The sequence below is a fragment of the Canis lupus genome, chromosome 28, assembly GCF_048164855.1.
Source record: "Canis lupus baileyi chromosome 28, mCanLup2.hap1, whole genome shotgun sequence".
Taxonomy (NCBI): Eukaryota; Metazoa; Chordata; class Mammalia; order Carnivora; family Canidae; genus Canis; species Canis lupus.
This window is the reverse complement of record NC_132865.1, coordinates 10,072,260-10,092,984: the sequence shown is the minus strand read 5'-3', so window position 1 is coordinate 10,092,984 and position 20,725 is coordinate 10,072,260. Positions and strand designations below refer to the sequence as shown.

The 20,725-nt window shown below is 40.3% G+C and overlaps 2 protein-coding genes and 2 long non-coding RNA genes across 6 annotated transcripts in view; 2 read left to right on the top strand and 2 right to left on the bottom strand.

Moving 5' to 3' along the window:
- E2F5 (E2F transcription factor 5) overlaps positions 1 to 12,261 on the top strand; it is a 27,280-nt gene extending 15,019 nt beyond the window's left edge. Inside the window, exons 2-8 of one of the 2 annotated variants that reach the window (XM_072804044.1) lie at positions 2,591 to 2,700; positions 3,659 to 3,822; positions 5,138 to 5,179; positions 6,606 to 6,670; positions 7,620 to 7,884; positions 10,078 to 10,122; positions 11,472 to 12,261. In XM_072804044.1, coding sequence (XP_072660145.1) covers positions 2,591 to 2,700; positions 3,659 to 3,822; positions 5,138 to 5,179; positions 6,606 to 6,670; positions 7,620 to 7,884; positions 10,078 to 10,122; positions 11,472 to 11,581 — 801 coding nt within the window. In that variant the 3' untranslated portion in view covers positions 11,582 to 12,261. Of the gene's footprint in view, positions 1 to 2,590; positions 2,701 to 3,658; positions 3,823 to 5,137; positions 5,180 to 6,605; positions 6,671 to 7,619; positions 7,885 to 10,074; positions 10,123 to 11,471 lie in introns of both variants that reach the window. The other variant, XM_072804043.1, reaches the window with a different exon arrangement.
- On the bottom strand, positions 12,246 to 18,248 carry RBIS (ribosomal biogenesis factor). 2 transcript variants are annotated; one of them, XM_072804048.1, is made up of 4 exons: positions 18,123 to 18,248; positions 14,971 to 15,087; positions 12,669 to 12,785; positions 12,246 to 12,375 (listed from the first exon to the last, which is right to left on the bottom strand). In XM_072804048.1, exons 2-4 carry the CDS (start codon positions 15,082 to 15,084, stop codon positions 12,304 to 12,306), a joined length of 303 nt encoding a protein of 100 aa, XP_072660149.1. In that variant the 5' UTR covers positions 15,085 to 15,087; positions 18,123 to 18,248; the 3' UTR covers positions 12,246 to 12,303. The 2 variants fall into 2 exon arrangements, with proteins under 2 accessions (XP_072660149.1, XP_072660148.1); XM_072804047.1 differs by lacking the exon at positions 18,123 to 18,248 and adding an exon at positions 17,331 to 17,505.
- Positions 18,039 to 20,725, top strand: LOC140620177 (uncharacterized). Its single transcript, XR_012019930.1, has 2 exons — positions 18,039 to 18,208; positions 19,350 to 20,725. It is a non-coding gene; the product is annotated as an uncharacterized lncRNA (long non-coding RNA).
- Positions 19,913 to 20,725, bottom strand: part of LOC140620178 (uncharacterized) — a 52,144-nt gene continuing 51,331 nt past the window's right edge. The window contains exon 3 of the long non-coding RNA XR_012019931.1: positions 19,913 to 20,708. This is a non-coding gene — a long non-coding RNA (uncharacterized lncRNA). The remainder of the gene's footprint in view (positions 20,709 to 20,725) is intronic.

Here is a 20,725-nt window from a genome sequence, read left to right as displayed (position 1 = left end):
GCCAAAGTCAAATCTGTGATCAGGTCTCACTGCTCATCTGATTCACCCTGACACGGTACTTGACCTGGTCACTCTTACACTCTTCCCTTGGCATCCAAGACCCCATTCTGTATTTCTCTTTCTTCAGTGGCAGGTCGCTCCTTGCTTCCCAGATCTTTTTTTTTTTTTTTTTTTTAAGATTTCATTTATTTATTCATGAGAGATACACAGAGAGAGAGGCAGAGACACAGGCAGAGGGAGAAGCAGGCTCCATGCAAGGGAGCCTGATGTGGGACTCACCAGTTGCTGTGACTGGATCTCTGTGTGCCTAACTCCAGAACCTAATGTCGAAAGAATGACGGGGCTGCTGAAATAAAAGCTTCCTGGAGATCCTTTTTAATGTTATGTTCTGTACATGCTGGTCGTTCATGTGTTTATATGCTTAAGTAGAAAAGTTTTTAGTTTGGGAAATAAAGGACAAAAATTTGTAATTGTTAGTCAATAATGAATAATAAACTAGATAGATTATAGACTTTAAAAAATTTGGAGCTAAACGTGAGCTCTGATGGCTCTGTGCCTGGTGACCTTGGATAGCTCTTGCAGTCTGGTTCGTACAAACATGTCCTAATACCCCAACCGGTTAGCCGTTGCTATGGGTGTGAAGGCTTTTGTGCGTGAGTACACGGATAATGTAGAGCTGGCTTGAAGTGCCCTGGGTTACTTCTCAAGAGGGCCTTTTCAGAGGAAAGTGAGAGAGGAATCCTCAACTTCAGATTTTTACAGTTTGACTTTGCAGGAGATTATTGCTCTTTAGGGACACAGCCTTAAACTCAAGGAACTTTGTGAAGGTCGATAAAACAGGAAGGAAATGGTTAAGTGCAAGGCAAGAGGAGATCAATGAGACCATGTCTAGTCCTACTTTCAATTTTCTGGTTTCCTAGAAGAGATGGGATCAAATTAGTCAGAATTTGGGGCTCAGAGCCTCGGTTTCTGGTTTTTCATTCTTTCTGCCACATGTTATTTATTCTCTCGGGCCACTGATTGAAGCATGAGTCCCCTTCCTGAAGACCTGAATGATTTTTTTTTTCAAGATTTTATTTATTTATTCATGAGAGATACAGAGAGAGAGAGAGGCAGAGACACAGGCAGAGGGAGAAGCAGGCTCCTCGCAGGGAGCCTGATATGGGACTAGATCCCAGGACCCCAGGATCATGCCTTGACCAAAGGCAGATGCTCAACCTCTGAGCCCCTCAGGCGTCCCTAAGACCTGAATGATTAATCAGACAGTGGTAACTTGGCCTTTTGGTAGCACAATAAAAGGACTGATAGAATTGACATTTAAAGCCTGTGAAGTTGGTCACACCTGCTCCTGTAGAAAGAAGGTCCTGGATTTTGTATGCGTGTGTGTGGCCTATGTTTTTAAAGAATTGAGAAAGTAGTAATGCCTTGGGAGAGTGGTAACCCATTATATGAAGCTAAATTCTGTTCATTAATTTGGGTAACGTGCTGAGCTTTGCCAGTAAGGACATAAATGTGTTTTTCATTACTACCATGACTCTTATTATGTGACTCCACATTCAAGATAGGTTATTGTCTAACTCCCCCTGAAAAAGAGCTGTAGGATAACCTCTTTTTTAAGGTTTTGTCTATTGCATTAGGTAGAATGAAGCTCCCAAGTGTGAGTGGGAACCAGTTAGAGAAACAGTATGATATTCCTGCATTTTATTCGTATCATTAGATAGCATGAAATATTCTTCTTGACCTAACTTTTGTTGAGTCAGACTACCAAGCTTTCGTATTGTATCTGCTGGCACCATGACTTTGCGCCATAGATTCTGATTTCTTGTTGATTTTATGCTTTGTGTTGGGATGGCATGATGCACTCCTCCATTTTCACTGTGAATTTAAAAAATGTAGATAGTACATTTCAAGGTTCTACAAATGTATGTATAATATAGAATCCCCCCCCCGCCAAGTATCTAGACTTAATTATTTAACAGGTTGCTGAGATGTAATTTTCCAAAGTTGAAAAAACAAGGCTATTTTTATTTTTATTTATTTTTTATTTTTTTATTTTTTAGATTTTATTTATTTATTCATAGACACAGAGAAAGGCAGAAACACAGGCAGAGGGAGAAGCAGGCTCCATGCAGAGAGCCCGACGTGGGACTCGATCCCGGGTCTCCAGGATCACACCCCAGGCTGCAGGCGGCACCAAACCGCTGCTATTTTTAGACGAGACTGTTTATGAACAGAGAAATAAAATAGGAAGTGACACGGGTAGACAATTAGTAGCTCCTCCTTGGGATTAGTCCATAAGATGACATGAAGTATTCTTACTGTGTTCTTTTATTTTTGCGGGCTTCGTGTCACGACCTTTAATATTTCATATATTTTTTCCCCACTCTAACATCTGCTGGCTTTTAAATGGAATAATTTCTTTGGTATTTGCTAGGTTTCAGAGCTATTGTTCCCAAGCAACTGACCAGGTCAAATTTGGGATTGGGCTCTCATGCTGTCAACTTAATAATTAATCTTTTTTTGGCTTTAAAATACGAATTGTCCTTTATTTCATTGTGCTTTGCCCCCCCGCCCCCTTTTTAAAAAACAGGCTGCAGATACTCTGGCTGTGAGACAAAAGAGAAGAATTTATGATATCACCAATGTCTTGGAGGGAATTGACCTGATTGAAAAAAAGTCAAAAAACAGTATACAATGGAAGTAAGTCACAAACCAGCACCCTAGTCTAAAACCTTTATTTTTCTTCCTATGCTCTGTAAGATCTGACCTGTTTAGCTCTCCTAAATCCTCTCTCTTGGCCCCCTGGTCTCACCAGGCAGGCGCCTTGTCCTTCCCTGCACACCGCTCTGGGCCTCTGTATGTGTCACTCCTGTGTTGGCATGTTGCCTTGCTCTGTCCACTGTTGATTTACAGTCTGAACATTCACAACTTATTTTCTCCCTCAGGATGCTCATTTGGCACACACTGCATGCTGCTTTGTATTATTAATCCCTCTCTGCCTAAGTGTATAGCTGCCCAGCTAACATAAACTCCTTAAGATCAGGAACTACATGCTATATGTAGGAATGTGTACCATATATATAGTAAGTTGATCGAAATGCATGTTGTCATTTGTTAACTGTTGTATGGTTGTATGTTTGAATGTAAAAAATCCTTTCTGTTCTGCAGATTTGTCCCCTTTGGCCTTAGTTTTGTGTTTTGTTTTGTTTTAAAGCCAGAATCTCACCAAAATATTAAAAGGTGGTAATTTATTTTACCAGCATCTCAGTCTACATCTTGACACTTCCAGGTGTGACTGTTTAGCTCTGACACCCCTTTGGTGCCCGTCACTAGCCTGGCCTTTCAGAGGACAAGCACCATTCTAGGGCATACTGAAAACTTTTTTTTTTTTGACTTTATAAAAATTTTCATTTTCTGTATGGCAAAAACATTGAGAATTTTGATAATCTGATTGTTCTTGCTGATACATTTTCTAAGCAAATATATTCAGAGGTACGATGTTTAAGTTTTCTAAGGATTTTAATGCTTGATTTTTAGAAAATTACAAAGATTTTTGTTTTGAATAAATTACTAAGTCAGTTTTTATTATTACTATAAAAAGTAAATGATGTTAACCTGGGCCTGATACTGGGAATACTAATTCTTGTATGTTTTTAAGAGGTGTAGGTGCTGGCTGTAATACTAAAGAAGTCATAGATAGATTAAGATATCTTAAAGCTGAAATTGAAGATCTAGAACTGAAGGAAAGAGAACTTGATCAGCAGAAGTTGTGGCTACAGCAAAGCATCAAAAATGTGATGGACGACTCCATTAATAATAGATATCCTTTTAAATAAGTTACACATAAAATAAATAAATAAATAAGTTACACATATAGCTGTAGAATTTGTATTTATATATTTTCCAGTCTGAAGATCAGTTACTTTATTCTATTGTTTTTTAAAAAAGTTTTATAAGTGAATATATTTTAATTTTATATTATTCTAGTAATTTATACTAACATTTGAAAAGTTTTTACTTTTTAAAGTACATAATACATCTATTAACATTCTTGTGTTGCATTGAGAAAAATTCATCTACTTTCAATCTCTCATTGATAGGATGCAGTATGCTAGCTAAAGTGTGCATGGGGGTTTCTGAATATTAGAAGTCATTGTTAAATGTATAGGTATATTTAAATAATTATGCTCAGTGTTCTGAAGTGGTTAAAAATTCAGTAGTTCTGAAAGTTTTGAAAAATTAATATTTACTTAAAAATAAAATATCATGAGCCTGCAATCAATCCAGGATACTTTCTGCCTAATATTAACTCAAAGATAGTACCTGCTTGAGTTTGGGGACCAAGGCTTATGTATTTATCATATTACTTTGGGGAAAAAAATTAGCGTTTACTTCATGTGTTTCTTAAAAATCACTGTTCTCTTAAATACCAATGATTCTGTTGATTTGTAAACTTATGCATACTCTTATGGAATTTTTTAATGGCCTTTATCTCCTACCACTTCTCATGAATTTTGACTAATGTATACAACTAATTTTTTATGTTGTTTTGTAATCTGTTGAATAAGTCCATGATCTCATTTGCTATTTCCTTTCTATGAATCAAAGCTCCTTAACAGTTTGATAACAATGGGGTTTTCAAGCTGTGCCTTGTGGTGCCCCAAGATACAAAAACCATTGAACTAGTTGATCTCGGACTTTGCTGCACTGCTTTCCAAGATTTTGGCCATTCCCAATTCCCTAAACCATGACTCAGGAAGATTCTCGATTTGGAGGTCTATCTGGTCACTGTCCACTCCTGCTGATAACATCCTTTTCCCCATCAATATTTTCCCTTCCAGAAGCTCTGCTCCATGAGCAATATGCACTGTTTTTCATCTCCCTCTCAAAGGTCCTTAGATGTCACAGAAATAAAAAAATGACTTCTCAGAGCAAAGGATGGGCACTCTTCTTATGGACCTCTGTCTTTGCCTTTTTAGACTAAATACCTTTTTTTAAATTTTACTTTTTAAACCTTATCCTGTGTGGCAGCACCTTCATGCATTGGTCATTTTGTTTGTTTTGGCCTGCAGATTTATTAATTTAAATGCCTAGACCTTGGTATACACATTGTTCCTTAACTCTCATGACAGTACATTTTCCTATGTAACTCATGAAGACATCTGTAATTGCTTTAATGGTAAGTACTTTTAGTCAGTTTGTTCTAACATTCTTCTTCTGATCCACCTGTTTAGTAAAGAGTGATTCGAAATTCCCCAGGCACTCACCCTAAGTCCTTATTTTCAGGAACTAAGGACATTCTGTGTCCCTCCCTCTGCAGAGCCTCTGTAGTTATAGGTGCTTTTGTTTCTGTTCTCATGACTATAACTGCCTTTCGGTTTTCACCTCATTGACTGTATTGGTAGGTGTAAACTGGGTGTGGGCAGGGCAGCTAAGTCAGAGATTAAACAGGAGTCTCAAAGTCGCAGAACTGGAGGGTCAGTGACCAAATTTGAACAAAACATGGTTCTCACTGGCACTGTTTATGAAACTGTATGGAGCAAATGTGCTGGTCACAGTGCACTTCAAAGAAAACATGAGGGCAGAGTTAGGTGAATCCATTATATTACCAGGACAATGATTCCTACCCCTGCCTCCATGTTTTCCCCCTGAAAGGACAATACAGTGTATTAATAACTATAGCGGGAAAGGGGCTATATTCCCATAATTATACTGCAAGTATGAAATTTTGCATACATGTTTACATTTAGTTATGCTGGCTTATTAAAAGGACAGTCTTGTGCGTTACGCACATAAAAAAAAAGATCTGCCAGGCACCTTGCCAGGTGAAGTCTGACTTTCCAAGGCTGTGTTGACGATATGTGTGGACTTACTGCTTTCCTCTGCCACCTTATGTCCTAAGCTTTCTTTTCTTTTCTTTTTTTTTGATTTTATTTATTTATTTGAGAGAGAGAGTGCACACAGCACAAGTCGGGGGAGGGGCAGAGAGAGTGGGAGAAGCCGACTCCCCAAGCAGCAGGGAGCCCAATGCAGGGCTTGATCCCAGGATCCTGGGATCATGACCTGAGTGGAAGGCAGCTGCTTAACCAACTGAGCCACCCAGGCATCCCTGTTCTGAGCATTCTAAGAAAGTTTGGGGAAAGTATTTTTAATTTTCAACTCAACAGAGTCTGCTTTGAATTTAGCTTTTAAAATTAAGTTCACTTAAGCTCAAGATTTCACAGTATCATACCTAATCTCTAGTATTCCTAGACACTTCAGTAATTTAAAAATCTCAAGTAAACAGTGTTATTTGAGGCTAAAGGTTTCAAGAACCTCCGATTTTACACAAGACAAGATAAAATTAACGAGCTTTGTTCATGAGAATAGAGCTAACGCTGAATATTTACCCTCTTTTAAGATCTACATATATTACCTCATCTAATCCCTAAACAAGCCAATGCAGTAAGTTATATTTCCCTCATTTTACAGAATTAGGAACTAAAGCCCAAGGTCACCTAACCTGGGATTCAAACCCAAGCATTCTGACTCCAGAGTCCATACTCTTGCCACTGTATTCCAAGATCACTGTATCTTCTAAAATTTAAAAATATTTTTTTCACCAGGTGATACACTTTTGGCCATTCAAGCACCTTCTGGTACTCAGCTGGAGGTACCTATCCCAGAAATGGTATGTAGGATAACTTTTTTTTTTTTTAATTTTATTTATTTATGATAGTCACACAGAGAGAGAGAGAGAGAGAGGCAGAGACATAGGCAGAGGGAGAAGCAGGCTCCATGCACTGGGAGGCTGACATGGGATTCGATCCCAGGTCTCCAGGATCGCGCCCTGGGCCAAAGGCAGGTGCGCTAAACTGCTGCGCCACCCAGGGATCCCATGTAGGAGAACTTTTCTTAAAATTGACCTACTGTCTTTAAGAGGGACAAGTGTTTTCTCTTTAGCTGTACAAGAGCTAACCGTGTGTAAACACTTTCAATGACTGCTTCTTAAGTTTTTTATCTGAAAGTATTGATATCTGAATTTGGATGACTTTAGTAAAATTACAGAAGTGACCGATTCATTTAACATTTTTTGGTTTTTAAAGATTTTATTTATTTATTCATGAGAGACACAGAGAGAGAGAGAGAGGCAGAGACACAGGTAGAGGGAGAAGCAGGTTCCATGCAGGGAGCCTGACATGGGACTCGATCCCGGGGCTCCGGGGTCATGCCCTGAGCCAAAGGCAGACGCTCAACCACTGAGCCCCCCTGGTGTCCCCCATTTAACATTCTGATTACCAGTTTTATCAAATTTGATTTTGAGCTAGAAGACATGAAGGAATGGGTAATGATACAGTCAGTAATGTTTGAAGAATCAATTAAAATGTTATAACTGATATAACAGTCCTGACTACGGAGAAAGTTCAACTTGAATATCAACAATAATAATAACAACAATAATAACAACAATAATAGATTGCCTTAAGTTGAGTCAGTCGATTTATTGACTCTGCTATATATAATTCTATGCTATATGTATAATTAGTGCCTAATAGCTTTGCTTATCTTAGTTTTTAATGTTCCAAGGTACTTAGAAATGTTAATATTTATTCATTTGTTTATAACCAATACCTTTAAAGGGTCAGAATGGACAAAAGAAATACCAGATCAATCTAAAGAGTCATTCAGGACCTATCCACGTGCTGCTTATAAATAAAGAGTCCAGTTCGTCTAAGCCTGTGGTTTTTCCTGTCCCCCCACCTGATGACCTCACACAACCCTCCTCTCAGCCCTCCACTCCAGTGACTGCACAGAAATCCAACATAGCAACCCAGAATCTGCCTGAACATGTCTCCGAAAGAAGCCAAAATCTTCAACAGACACCAGCCACAGACTTATCATCAGGTGGGTCTAGGGCCTTTGTTTTAAAAAGTCAAGAAGGGAGAATATGAATACTGTATTAAACAAGTTGGTGAGCTGTTCTGAATGTCAGCTATGGTTATTCTCTTACCAAACACAGGAGGCAAAATGGTAAGCTTAATAAATATTTAGAGTCCCCTGTGTGCCCAGCACTGGGATAGGTGTGATGAGGAAAATTTTAAAACGGACCCTGCCTTTAATTATATTACTACAGATTTGTTTCTGAGGTAACGTAGACGTACAATCTGATTGTATGTTCAGACACACAGACAATTGGATACAGTATAATGTGGTTACGACTGTAGACTTTTAAACAGAGACCAAGGAAAAGATAGTTGATGGGCCTAAGTATGCAGTGTTCCATAGGATTCCATGTTTGGAATTAATCGAAATTTGTTCATTTCCCCCCACTTTTACTATTTACATATGTCAGGTTTTTCTTTTCTTTTTTTTTGTTTTTTTAATCAGAGGCTTACTTTTGGTAAGGTTCTTTTATCTCTTAAGTCACTCTAGTATTAAGTGAGTTAAATGCGTTCCAATTACCTTTAAGAAAAATCAAAACTGATGTATAGTGACACTTGCCTCCTTTCTTCATACTCTTATTGTCATACTTTTTATTTGGAAGGCTTAGTTTTATGTATTTGAAAAAAGGTCTCAATTCCAATTTAGGATATCTTGCCTTCCTAAGTCGTTTAATCTGAAATGAAAGTAACTAAAACTCTAAAAACTGGGTATTAGGAGGGGTCCAGATCTAAATTATAGAAACTTCCTTGGCACTCAATTTTTTTTTTCCTGTGGTTACATGGCCAGGTATTTAGCCACTCCTTACAGATCCCAAATAAAGGGCCCATGGCAGCTATTCTCTGAATAGTTATTGAATGATTGACTTAGTCATGCCAGTCTAGATGTAATATTTTAGACCATTAAAAACGACACTGTAGGACAGCCTGGGTGGCTCAGCGGTTTAGCGCCACCTTCAGCCCAGAGCGTGATCCTGGAGTCCCCTATCGGGTTCCCTGCAGGGAGCCCGCTTCTCCTTCTGCCTGTGTCTCTGCCTCTCTCTCTCTCTCTGTGTGTCTCATGAATAAATAAACAAAATCTTTAAAAAACCAAAAAACAAAAAAAACGACATTGTATACAATCCCATGTTTATTTTCACCTTTGGCACACATCTCATGTGTCATGGAATGTGGCATGAGGCTTACTACTCTGGGAGTTCACAATAGTTAAGAATAAGGCTATAAAGATCTAACTGGACACAAAATACTTTTTCAGCCTCCTCCTTTTCTTCCTCTATAACTATTCCGATACTTACAGATATAGAATGAGGTGCACAGCAGAAAGCGTTCTTCTTAAAAAGTTTATGATCTAATCATAATCTAGTGGGAGATGTATAAAGGCAGACAAGTTTTATGTGGTTTAACTTAGACACAATTAGTACATCAGCCTCCACAAAGCATTAAATTTCTGTATATGGTTTTGTATTTGGAAATAGTAGAGAAGAGTAATTTCGGTTCAGATGAGGGAGAACTTTAATGACTTGGGACTTTAGCTCATAAGCCAATGAAGATTCCCCAAGAAGGGAAGTAGCATACTTAGAGCTGTGTACTGGTGAGCACAGGAGTAACACGATTAGCAAAGAGGATGCTTTTGGGAAACAGAAGAGATTAGAGGCAGTGGAGACTAAAAATCTGATGTCTGCAGTTATGCAACAAGGAGAGAACATTAACACTAAAATGGGTGATAATAGGATTGGAGAGAGAAATAAAGAGGATTTGAGAAATACTGTTTAGGCAAAATAAAATATGTGAGATCTGGAGATAAATTTAACAGGAGGAATGGAAAGTGATGCTGAAGTTTTAAGGTTGGGTGACTGGGAGAATTACAGTACCACTGACTTTGTAAAACCGAGGAGTCAGTTTTGGGCGAATGACAAGTCTTTTGATCTACATCTTGAGTTTGGAAGCTTTAAAGTAATGCCAAGCACAGAGTAGGTGCTCATGAAAATGGTATCTTTTTCATAAAGTTCTATGACCTTAACACTGTGCTGTTAATCAAGCTGCTGTTTAACTGTTTTATGCTGTTTAAATATATGCTGCATTTAAATAAAATTGCTTTTTACTATTAAACTATATAAATAGACATGTGACAAAACTTTATCACATTTGTTTCCAGCAGGATCTATTAGTGGAGATATCATTGATGAGTTAATGTCTTCTGATGGTAAGCAGTTCAAAGTTTTACTATTTATCAAGAATGCTTTTCTAGAATTTGTAAGTGGCATGATTTAAAAGAAATGCAGAACCTATGTTTTTTAACTGCTTAACATCCTATGATGATTTATGAAAGATCTCCCACTTAATAGTAAATCATAGGCATCCTTCAGAATTTTTATTTTTCTGCATTATGAGAAAAAAAGAGCCCATAAGGGGATACTTATTACTGTCACTGAATAAATTTCTAGTTAGTAAACTAGCCCTTTTCATATCTAAAGAATGTGGCCAAGAAGAGTAAAATTATTATAGGTAATCTCAAAATCCAGTTTTGTAAATAATCTAACCAAGACCATTTCAAGCAACCAGTTGAAGTCCCTGAACTATTATTATTATTTTAAAATATTTTATTTATTTGAGAGAGAGTATAAGCAAAGGGAAGGAAAGGCAGAGGGAGAAGGAGAAGCAGACTCTTCACTGAGCAGGGAGCCCAATGCAGGGGCTCAATCCCAGGACCCTGGGATCATGACCTGAGCTGAAGGCAGAAACTTAATCGACTGAGCCACCCAGGTGCCCCTCCATGAACTATTATTAACATTAGCCAAGTCGTCATCTAATCTGAATTAATTCTTAAAAATACAAAAAAAATAATTTTTAATTACTTTAATAATAACTCTTGGCTTCACCTTTTTGTAAGTTCTTAGATTCAGTCCTGGTTCCTAACAAATATAGCCAAACCTAGGAAGTTGTAACTATTAAAGAGGCAAATGGTACAGTAACCATTAGAGATTAAACATTTCTGTAAAAACAGAACATCAGCAGATTAAGTTGAGTTCCTACTTTTGTTTTCAAAGTAGTAACTTCGGCAGCCTCCGTGGCGCAGCGTTTTAGCGCCGCCTGCAGCCCAGGGCATGATCCTGGAGACTCTGGATTGAGTCCCACGTCAGGCTCTCTGTATGATTGATGACTGCTTCTCCCTCTGCCTGTGTCTCTGCCTGTCTTTATGAATAAATAAATAAAATCTTAAAAAAAAATAGTAGTAACTTATTTAGCACATCAGAGGATATACTTTGGCCAATGTTTCTGAAGCACATATTTTAGTGTGACAAGTTCAAGCCATAAAAATTTTAACCTCTTTTTCTCAAGCTTTACCTATGCATACCAATGCATAAATTATCTTTAAATGAGAATCCTTCAAAATATACAGTATCTTACAAGTCATTAATTTGATTACTTTTTCTATTATATAGTTAAAAAATTCTTATACATAATTTGGGTTGATGAATTTGAACAGGTTTGCTAAAAATCATTAACTGTATGTAAAACCTGTGTTTAACACTGTATTTTTTTTGCTTACAGTGTTTCCTCTCTTACGGCTTTCTCCTACCCCGGCAGATGACTACAACTTTAATTTAGATGATAATGAAGGAGTTTGTGATCTGTTTGATGTCCAGATACTAAATTATTAGATTCCACGGAAACTTGGGACTGTTATCTACCTCTAACTGTAACATTTTAGACTTCTTAATAACCTAAGTATTTAAAATAATGAATGTAACACCTTTTTAGTTCACTGATTCTGAAGTGTTCTCTAATACTTTCTTTTTTACTTCACAAAACTTCATAAAAACAAAGGGCTCTTTTCAACCAAGAACAAAGGGTTTTGTCAAGGGAAAAGTTGATTTAATACCCATAAATCTCCCCCTCACCCTCAAGTAATTACATCCTGAGATTTCCACTTTTCTTCCAATTCTGAATCCTTGTTTTTCCCTCATCTGAGAGCAAAGTTAAAGTAGACTTAAGGCCATTGAAAACAAAAATGTTGGCCAACAGCTCATCACTTGTTTGTCTTATATTTTTTTACTGCCACGAAACTGTCCATGTTTCTGTGTGTCCTCCAATCCAAACACACATTCACTGCCACTTATAAAGTGAAGGATGTAAAGTAGGATATATTAACTGTTTCAGTGAACGGATTTTGTGAAGTGCCTTCTGTTTTAGCACTTTAAGTTTATCACATTTTGTTGACTTCTGACATTCCACTTTCCTAGATTATAGGAAAGATCTGTTTATGTAGTTTGTTTTAAAAATGTGCCAATGCCTGTACATTAACAAGATTTTTAAAAATAAAACTGTATAAAACATTTAATTTATTGGTCTTTTGGGGGGGATTTGATGTATCTCCAGTGTATTACAACTGAGCCATTAATCTTGTTGCTTCATCAACATTAACTGGTTCATTTTCATGACACTGCTGAGGAATCTGAAGGGAGAAAAATGTTATATTTTAAAATGTAGATAACAACAGTGAATAAAAATGACTTCTATAGAATTGATTATCTAATTTCTTCCAGGCATACCTTTGGAAGTAGAATAATAAATTCTCATATTTAGACTCAATGTTTTAGAGTCTGAATATGATTCAATATGCTATATATATTATAGGGCCAAGTATAGCAGAGAGCCAAATACTAAAAATTACACTCAACTTACTGGCTTTAAAAAGTTGGGAGTTTAACTTATTAGCCATAACAAAAGGAAAGGATTCCTACTCACCAGCTGTTTCTGCAGAGGTTCAAGGGAAAGGCCTTTTGAGAAATTTGCAAGTTCCTTTTGTATATCTACAAAAGCTTTATTCACTCTGTTAACTTTTTCATCATTCACAATGTTTATCTTTTAAAAAAGAAAAAAGGCCATTAACGATAAAATATATCCAACTTTAATTCAACTTTGTTAAACCTAAAAATCTAAACATTCATTAACCCTACCCATTTTTGGGGAAAAGTCACACAAAATTTCTTATGGTCTTACTGGGAAATTTTGGACAAAAGGTTCTGGTTTTTTAAAAATAAAAATTATGTGGACATACCTCAGATACAGAGTTGGTTTAGGCACTGAAATACACGACCACACTCCTTTTTAGGCTATGGTAGTATCCTTTCTCATTATAAAACAAGGAACCCGGATTGATGATTTACTCTCCTTCTAACAGTCCATCTCTGAATCCTTCCTTGATCTTATTGGAAGTCCCTTCCAGTCACTGGAGGACAATTTCCCTTGCAGCACTCCTCTCTTAAATCTAAGAGGTGAGGTGATATTCTTGTTCTTCACTGCTGCTCTCAAACCATTTCTCCTTAAAAACTCAGCTCCTTTGCACCTAATGCATCAGAACATTCTGATACTTCTTCCCTCACTATGTCACCTATCAACACATTTATTTGCTCCCTCACGCAGGATCTCAAACGTTGGCTCACTGACCTCTCTTATGCCTGGTGATGGTCTTCCAACAGAAATCGAATCCTATGGTTTCTTCATCTTTTCAAGTCCTCAACTGCAGGGTTCTTTCCTACCACCTACCTTCAGCCACACACTCCCAAGGGATCACCTTTGGCTGCCTCATTGCTTGTGACTGGACTACCTCCTGTTCTTCTAGTTGATTTAGTTTACTAACATTAACCATTCGTAAGTCTTACTGAAATCGTCTCCCACAAGTTTCACTATTTTTCACATTTTCATATCTTCACTTTTCCTTTAGCCAGCAGATTCCATGACCGTTATTTACTCAACCATTTCTTTCTTAACTTTCCTTCTCTTTTCTCCCTTAATCAAACCTGCTGGGCAACCTAGTCAAATCCAATTGACAGCTTTTTCTGAGACTAAAAGTGAATCTGGAGGAAATGATGACTGACTGGCTTGCTTCACTTTGAGTTTGTGACCACAAACTTGAATTTACCACAGAGATAATGGTAATAAGCCCAGCAATCTTACAACCTCCACTTAGTTAAGTTAGGCAACTTTCGGAGCAAACTATGATAATTTCTCTAACCAGCCTGCTTATCCAGATTTCCCTCTTTTAGATCTATTAGTATACATAAAGCTTCTAGTATGACCTCCTGTCAGTCAAATACACCAAGTTTTTCCCTAGCTTGAGGCCTTTGCATTTGCTATTCTCTACCTAGAATATGCTGCTTCCAACACTTAACTTTAGACTAACTGCTCCTTTTTTGGATACCAGCTTCATTGTCAACTTTGAGGATAACCCTATATAAAATTGTCACTCCCTACCCATATCATATCACCTAGCTTTATTTTCTTTTTTTTTTTCTTTATTTTCTTTATAGCACTTATAAGTCATAAAATCCTTGATCAAAAAGCTCAATTTAGATAGTTGATAAAAACTGAAAGATAAAATGTTACATTTCTATGACTATTATGACAATTACTAAGTCCTGAGAGCTGACTCCACCTACTACTTAAACTTGAAAATATTCCTTTGAAGAATTTTCTTCAAGAATCTACGTAGGCTCAAAGAAATTTCCCATTTCCCAAATATTTTTTGGGGAAAAAAAAAGGCACAAAAACAGACAAACATCTTTATTTTCAAATTTTGCATTTTAAGAAAGAAAAGATCTTATTTTATAGGTTTTTGTTTGAGATGTTGATACCTTCAGGGAGACCAGAATTAGGAGAAAAAGAATGGGGGGGGGGGGTGCTGACCAGCATTTTATGTCTTTTCTTTGTTAGGAGGTTCTTGACTATATTTGAGTTCAGAGATAAGAACTGTTTCCCATACTATGGTTTTTGACTGATAAAGCTTTTAAAAACAGTTCTTTGAATGACTGATAAAGCTTTTAAATCCATTCTTTGGAGCCTCATGCATTTGCAATTAAAGTGTCTTTTCTTTTTTCACACATCTACATCAAAAAAGGGAGGTAAGTTTTTTTATTTAAAAAAAAAATGTTGAAAATTATCCTGCCTTTGTGAGAAAAGAACCTGTATTACATAAGAGCATCTGGTTTCCCAGTGGCTTTACAACTATGCTTTGCTAGTAAACAATAAAGTTAGAGTGGGTACTCACCTTCTTAAGATTAGTGGTAACTGGTTTTGCTTTGTTTTTGGACTTAAAGTTTTTTTGGCTGGCTATATGAAATACACTCCTGGACTTCTGTCCTCTTAGTTTGTTCTTGGCCATTGTCTAGGGGAAAAAAAAAAAAAAAAGGAGCTCAATTAACTGCCCACATTTATAAACTATAAATCAATTTAAGTTTTTAAAGTAAAGATACTAATTTAAGAAATTGCATTTTATTCTTGATTGTTTTTAAAGTTGTTGCATATATTAAATTATTTTCATGTCTTTCATCGTTACTAGATTTTCTGCTGTTTGAGTGCAGAGTATATCTTATTCTTTCCTGTATCTCTAATACCTGGCCCATCGGAAGTACCATGTTAATTTCTGCTAGTTTAAGTCATTAATACCAACACAAGTGCTTTCTCAGCTCTCTGCAGCATCTGATCATGTTAACCATCACCAGCCATCCTGCTAGTTTATATACACTACTATGCTATTCTGGTTCCCATCATACTTTAGGATGGACTCCTGTCTCCTTTCTCATTCCTTTATACTTGCCTCACTTTCTCACTTACGTACACTTCCTCAAAATCAGTCCTTAATCTTAACTTCCTACCTTAAATTACTTTCACAACTTCCATATCACCTCTATCTGAATGGCTCTTAGCTTGAAACTTTACTTATTTTCTTTGTTCTACAGAGCACTAAGCCTTATAAATCTTACACGTCTCACGTTTGCTTTAACAATGCATAGAGGAAAAATTAAAAAATATTAAGTTAAGGGCAGCACCAGTGGTGCAGCGGTTTAGCAACGCCTGCAGCCGGGGTTGTGATCCTGGAGACCCGGGATCGAGTCCTGTCAGGCTCCCAACATGGAGCCTGCTTCTCCCTCTGCCTGTGTCTCTGCCTCTCTCTCTCTCTCTCTCTGTGCCTCTCATGAATAAATAAAATCTTAAAAAAATAAACTAAGATTTATTGAGCTTGTAGTATGTGTATAGTATGTGTATACGCACTATGTGAATATTATAGGTGCTTTAATTTACACAAGACTTTGTGGGAGGTACTGTTTATTATCCCCATTTTACAGGTAAAACTGATGCAAAGAGGTTAATTTGACCAATGTCACACTGTTAGTAATGAAGAAATGACACGATTCAAAGCCAGGGAGACTAGATATGGTCTCATGTATAAATAAAGCCAATACAGAAACATAATGTAATACTGACTGGTTCAGGACTGGATTACTGCTATGGTCGTTAGGTACATTTGGTTAGACCACAGATGGGCAAACTCTATCAATGGACCAAACTTGTCTCTCCAAGTTTTGGTAGCACGCAGCTATGTTTATTATGGCCACCTTCCTGCTACAACGGTGGCCCAAAAAGCCTAAATAATTTATCATCTGACCCTTTGCAGAAAGATTGCCAACCTCTGGCTTAAGTCATCCGCATTCAAGTCTGTGTGATGAACCTCCCCAATATTAAAAACTTCGAATCACTCTTCCAGTGCACTAGGGGCAGTGCCCTTTGTCCTGGTATAACGTCGGAGCCCCAGATCTAGCTTAAACACACCCAACATACCTCCTGCCACTTCTCTATACACACCCCTCCTAGTTTACTACTTGCTCTCTGAAGACACTGAATGTTCCTTTCTTGCCTTTGCTCAACTTCTCTCTCTCAACTGAAATTTATATCCTCCTTCAGTGTCTAGCTTCAGTAAACTACTAGGGGGCAGCAATGCTTTCAAACGCCAACCGTCCTCCGACTCCAAACAAACAAACAGGAACACAGTAGGAAATTCATGATTACGACACGGGAAGCAGAAGATACACATCCTATCCCCACCAACCAGACACTCTAAAATCCTTCCAATAAAGCCCAAATCCAATCACTCATCCAGTATTCGTAACTGACTATGTGCCAGGTGTGGTTTAAAAGCGACAGACATAACAAAAAGCGATATACGCATATACGTGCGTGACACAGACACAGACACAGACACAGACACGGGACATGGCTTTGCCAGCAGCAGCATACACATGGGCACAAGAGGGAGAAGTCCACTGGAACTGTGGGCGTGAGGAGGGTTCACGAGGACCCCAGGAATACCCTGGGGGTGGGGCAATACTGAAGTTCTCTGACAACAACGTGAATACTGGGATGACGGGACGCAACGAAAAACTGGCACCCGGACAGGGCTTACGGCCCACAAGGCGCCGGGGTTTCGGGCCTCCGCCCGCAGGCCGCGGCCCCCTGGGGTTGCCGGAGGCAGCCCGCGACCGAGCCCGGCCTCCAGGCCTCTCTGACACGAGACCCATCAGTCCTGCCCCAAACCCCGAAAACTTCCCGCCACTCTGCCAGAAAACCCACCTCTCACCACACCTTCGATACCCTCGTGCAGCAGCTCACGACCCAGGCGACGCCATCTGCACGCACAGGAGCTTCCGGAAGTTCCGGGGGAGAAGCAGCCAGTCAAAAACTCCTCCCGCAGGCCGTAGTCCCGCCCATCGGGCGAAGCCCCACCCACAGCGCACGGTCCAGCCCAGACGAAGCCCCGCCCTCCGAGCGAAGTCCCGCCCACCGAGCACAGTCCCACCCGCAGCACGCGGTCCAGCCCAGACGAAGCCCCGCCCACCGGGCGAAGTCCCGCCCACCGAGCACAGTCCCACCCACAGCACGCGGTCCAGCCCAGACGAAGCCCCGCCCACCGGGCGAAGTCCCGCCCACCGAGCACAGTCCCACCCACAGCGCGCGGTCCAGCCCAGACGAAGCCCCGCCCACCGAGCTAAGCCCCACCCACAGCGCAGGTCCAGCCCACACGAAACCCCACCCACTGGGCGAAGCCCCACCCACAACGCAGGTCCAGCCCGGGCGAAGCCCCGCCCACCGACACAGTCCCGCCCACCGAGCCGAGTCCCACCCACAGCGCGCGGACCAGCCCAGACGAAGCCCCGCCCATCGGGCGAAGCCCCACCCACAGAGCACAGTCCCGCCCACCGAGGACAGCCCCACCCACAGCGCGCGGTCCAGCCCAGACGAAGCCCCGCCCACCTGACGTCATTCCGCTCGGGGCGGGGTCCCACCCTCGTAACGTAGCCCCGCCCCTGGGGCGAAGTGTCCGCCCCCCGCCATGGGAGGCCGGGCCCCAAGAGCATCCCTTACCTGCGGCGGGATGGAGGAGCGGCCCTCGGCCCCGGCGAGCTCAGGGCGTTGGAGATGCAGCCAAGCCTGGACTTCCCGCGCGGGAGGTATGTTGCGGAGCGCACTGAGGCGTTTCCGAGGCTCGGAGCCGGGAAGTCCGTCCGCACGTCCGCCCTCAGCCGCAGACTCCGGCCGGCTCTGCCCACCCGCGCTCCCGGGAGGGGGCGCTGCGCACCTGCCCACGCTGCGCACCTGCCCACCCGCCGCACCCGGGAGGGGGCGCTGCGCACCTGCCCACCCGCTCACCTGCCCACCCGCGCACCTGCCCACGCTGCGCACCTGCCCACCCGCGCACCTGCCGCACCCGGGAGGGGGCGCTGCGCACCTGCGCGCACGGCGTCGGGCCTCGCCAGCCGAGCCGAGAATTTTCTTTCCGCCGCATCAGCCACTTGCCTGTTATAGGAAGAGGAACCACTTTTATTTATTTTTTTATATTGACTTTTTTTGAGGAGCCACTTTTACAGTAAATCCTGTCAGTATGTGTATGGTCATCACACACAACAAATTAGGGAATATACTGAGGAAAGAGGAATGAATTACCTGTCGGTGTGCGTTTATTCAAATGTTGTATTCTAAGAGCGACTTTAAAAAACAAAAACAACCGGGATCCCTGGGTGGCCCAGGGCGCGATCCTGGAGACCCGGGATCGAATCCCACGTCGGGCTCCCTGCATGGAGCCTGCTTCTCCCTCTGCCTGTGTCTCTGCCTCTCTCTCTCTCTCTGGACTATCGTAAATAAATAAAAATAAAAAAAAAAAAAAACCAACCACCTTAACATCCTTGTATGTAAAATGCCCATAATGTGTGTGTCGGGGGTGGGGGTGGGGGACCAAAACCAAACCAAAGTTACAGAAAATCCTCAGAATATTGAAACAAACAAGGCAGCTCTGATTGTGGTTCCTTGAATGTGAAGTTACTGAGATATATATATATATATATATGGCAAAGAAATAGATGTAATGAAATGACGTCATAGTGTTTCTGGAAACTTATGGGCCTGGCTTCTTAGTGTGAAATAGTGAGATAAAGATATACGCCCCCCCCCCACCCAAAAAAAGAAATAGCATGGTTATGCAGGTAAGAGCTGAGGTGTGAGTGAGGAGTCCTGGATTTCTGGTTTACCTTTCTCACCAACCAGTAGTGGGATCATGAAAAGTTACTTCATTTCTCTGTGCTTCCTTTCCTGTAGATGACTATTCATAGGATATGCGATATGCCCGCTGCAGAGAGCATCCATTATCTGCTCAGCATGCTTCCTGGGGAACCATTCTTTTCCCATTGGGTGGTCCTGGTTGAGCTGATAATTACAGCCCTCCTCTGAAGATGTTCCACGTAGAGCTGGTGAAGAATGCTATCTCCTGCACTTTGTGTCTTGGTATTGGGATGATGTGAAATTAAGGCTACTATTAGCCATCTTCTCCGGCAACTTGCTAGAGACCTGTCTGCAGGGGGAGAGGGCAACATATAAAAGAAGACAGACCCGAACCATAGAACACAGGACCCTGATGATGTCATCTTAGTCTTTGGATTCAGCCATAGATTGAAGAAAGCTCTATCCCTTGACTTCTGTTACCTAAGGAAAAACACTGGGTTTATTGGGAGGTTTTTTTTGGCTTAAATGGTCTTGGGTTATTATTATTTTTTAAGATTTTATTTATGTATTCATGAGAAACAAAGAGAGATAGAGAGAGAGAGGTAGAGACACCAGTGGAGGGAGAAGCAGGCTCCATGCAGGGAGCCCAACATGGGACTCGATCCCAGGTCTCCAGGATCACGTCCTGGGCCGAAGGCGGTGCTAAACCCCTGAGCCACCCGGGCTGCCCTGTCTTGGGTTATTATTATTTTTTTTAATCCTTTGTACTAGAAAGAGTCTTTACTCCTGCCCCACCTACTTCACAGGAGTATTGTGCCCAGTTGACAAAATACAAAGCATGAGGACATAAGATATTACTAGGACAAAAGAAAGGATCATGTCAATTTTCTAAAAGCCATTTAGTTACGAACCAAAGGAATCATTATATAAGGAAAAAATAGCTTCAAGTTTTGTAATCTGTAAAAGTACATGCAAATTTATTTCCAGTTTTTCTAACAACCTTGATGATGAATAAATGCATAAGTGGAAAAAGCAGTTTTCAGAAACCTCAGTTTTCCTGGTGAAACTCAGCAATACAGAGTTCTGTATACAGATCGCCAAGGACTGTCTTGAAAGCGAGCGATTCAACAAGTACACAGGGATAATTAGGGAGAAGCGGAAAATGAGAGCACATATAATTAATAATTACAAATCATTCGTAACAGATCTCATAGCCCTTATTTGGAACAAAGCCAGCCTTGTATAGATGATACTTTGTGATAAACTTGTTTCACTGATTTGACTTCATTCTCCCCACTGCTCAGTTTCATTCAATCACAGTAGTTTGAACACCTAAGCTCTGTAGGAGCTCAAAAAAGTACCTGACCATTTCTTTCTCATAAAGGGGTCACAGTCATCTGGGAGAGAGAGATGTGGGCACATGCAGTGATCATTCGTGACAGAAAGTCGGAAGGACTGTAATAAATGCAAAA

What these genes read in the sequence shown, in the direction of transcription:
- RBIS (XM_072804048.1), bottom strand. Translation starts at nt 15,084, where the DNA reads ATGGCCAAGAACAAACTAAGAGGACAGAAGTCCAGGAGTGTATTTCAT. An exon ending in TTACCACTAATCTTAAGAAG is followed by an intron (nt 12,786 to 14,970) that starts GTGAGTACCCAC and finishes CTTTTTTAAAAG; the next exon opens with ATAAACATTGTGAATGATGA. An exon ending in AACCTCTGCAGAAACAGCTG is followed by an intron (nt 12,376 to 12,668) that starts GTGAGTAGGAAT and finishes TTCTCCCTTCAG; the next exon opens with ATTCCTCAGCAGTGTCATGA.